At 35.8% G+C, this 1880-nt stretch overlaps 1 protein-coding gene across 1 annotated transcript; it reads right to left on the bottom strand.

Moving 5' to 3' along the window:
• Positions 1-238: 238 nt before the first annotated feature.
• Positions 239-1588, bottom strand: LOC107726279 (structural maintenance of chromosomes protein 2-like; the record flags this gene model as incomplete). Its single annotated transcript, XM_016535813.1, has 4 exons — positions 1553-1588; positions 1248-1358; positions 1073-1117; positions 239-472 (listed from the first exon to the last, which is right to left on the bottom strand). Coding segments are annotated over exons 1-4 (405 nt in total), but the record flags the coding sequence as incomplete, so codon positions are not given.
• Positions 1589-1880: the final 292 nt, after the last annotated feature.

Consider the following 1880-nt stretch of genomic DNA (forward strand, 5'->3'; position numbering starts at 1 on the left):
GCTAGCATTTCACATTTATACATTATATTGTGCTTTTGGCATGCACGTGTTTTTGTTCATGCAGGTTGTTGCAAAGCACTTGACCAGAAATAAAGGAGAAAAGTTTGAAACTTCATTACACAGTGAGAAATAATTAAAAATAAATCAGGTAGCCCTCAAAGGCTGAAATTTCCCTATGAATGTTTCCAACGCATACACACTATTGCTTCTTGCTCCTGCTCTCTGCTCTGCTGTTTACCTTGTCCCTCCTGCGCTCCAGCTCCTGTATCTCCGCGCTCAGCTCCTTCACTTTGGCCTCGTTCTGCCTCATGTTCTCCTGCAGCTGTGCGACGGAGCTCTGCATCTCCTGCAGGTCTTCAGTAGACTTCAGTTTGGTCTCCTCGGCACACACAAACAGGTACGCCACGTACAGTCGACTCAAGTGCTCGATCTCACGCATGAGCTTCTGGTACTCCAGGTAGGACGCACGTTCCTGAGGAGAAACAAGGGAGACAGACAGGGTGTGACAAAGATGATAAATATATATTGTATAAGTCATATGCTTTCGGTCCACAGTAAGGAATTGAAGCTGTTAGACAACTTAAATGAAAAACAAAATGTGTTCATAGCAGCAGATAAAGAAAAACAGTGGCGCACAGTAATGTATAGCCTCTTGAATACATTTCTTAATAATTAACCACTTAATTTATTACATGATTTTCTCATAACATAAATCTAATATACACATATACAATAAATTATAAATAAGTTATTTATTATTAATTTATTATTATTCAGCCTAAGAATTATTTTGTGTTTCACAGTAACATGGGGTTAATACCACATACCACATTTTTTAAACAAAATATTTTATATGTTTGCACTTAAGTCGTCACCTTTATTTATATAGTGCTTTTAACAATACAGATTGTGTCAGAGCAACTGTACAGCATTAATTAGGAAAATAGTGTGTCAATAATGCAAAAATGACAATAGTAAACACTAAATTTTCAGTTAAAGGCAGTTCATCATTGAACTTAAATATCCCTGAATTCTAGTAATACTTTTTTTTTTTTTTTTTTTAAACACATACCTCCTTTAGTTTCTCCATAGCAGGGGTGATCTCCTCATCCAGGATCTGTCTCACACACACACACACACACACACACACCCACCCAAAGATTTTCATCGCCATTAGATGAAATTGCTGGTTGTTCCAACTGTTGGGTCACTTAAATAAAAAATAATATTTAAATAAATGTATGTACAGTCTGAATCTCTTTCAGCTTGGCATCTTTCTTCTCAATAGTTTTCTGAGCACTGATCTTCTTGCATTCGTACATCCTGGTACCTGCAGCCTCTTCAATCATAGCCAGAATCTGTGAAAAAAAAAACATGCATTAATTATTTTAAACTTTACAGAAAAAAAACAAAAACATGAACTTGCATCTAAGACACTGGATGTTTGTGTCACTTCATCTATCAGTGCACTGCAATTCAACTGCAAGCTTTATTACTACAATCAAATGTGATTAGATCACAACCAAGTAGATTCAAATGACAAACATCTCACCTCCGGAGGCTTCATGTTTAAGACCTTGGTGATTCTGCCCTGAAATAAACATACAACAGGAGTGACTGAGAATGTGAACCGTAACTACAACTGACACAAAAGCTCATCTATCTAAAAATATGAAACCAAAATGAATTTGAGGACAAATTGTCACATTACAGAAGTAAAATAAGTAGCAATCAGCCATTCACGTTCATTTTAAAATGAAAGTCCTGTGGTTAAGAATATGAATATCCAATATAATTTCATAAGAATAAATCTTTTCAGGCCACATAACATGAAAAGTCTTAAAGGGGTCATATGATGCGATTTCAATTTTTTCTTTCTC

Source organism: Sinocyclocheilus rhinocerous, unplaced genomic scaffold (assembly GCF_001515625.1).
Source record: "Sinocyclocheilus rhinocerous isolate Xijiao unplaced genomic scaffold, SAMN03320098_v1.1 scaffold45155, whole genome shotgun sequence".
NCBI classification, from domain to species: domain Eukaryota; kingdom Metazoa; phylum Chordata; class Actinopteri; order Cypriniformes; family Cyprinidae; genus Sinocyclocheilus; species Sinocyclocheilus rhinocerous.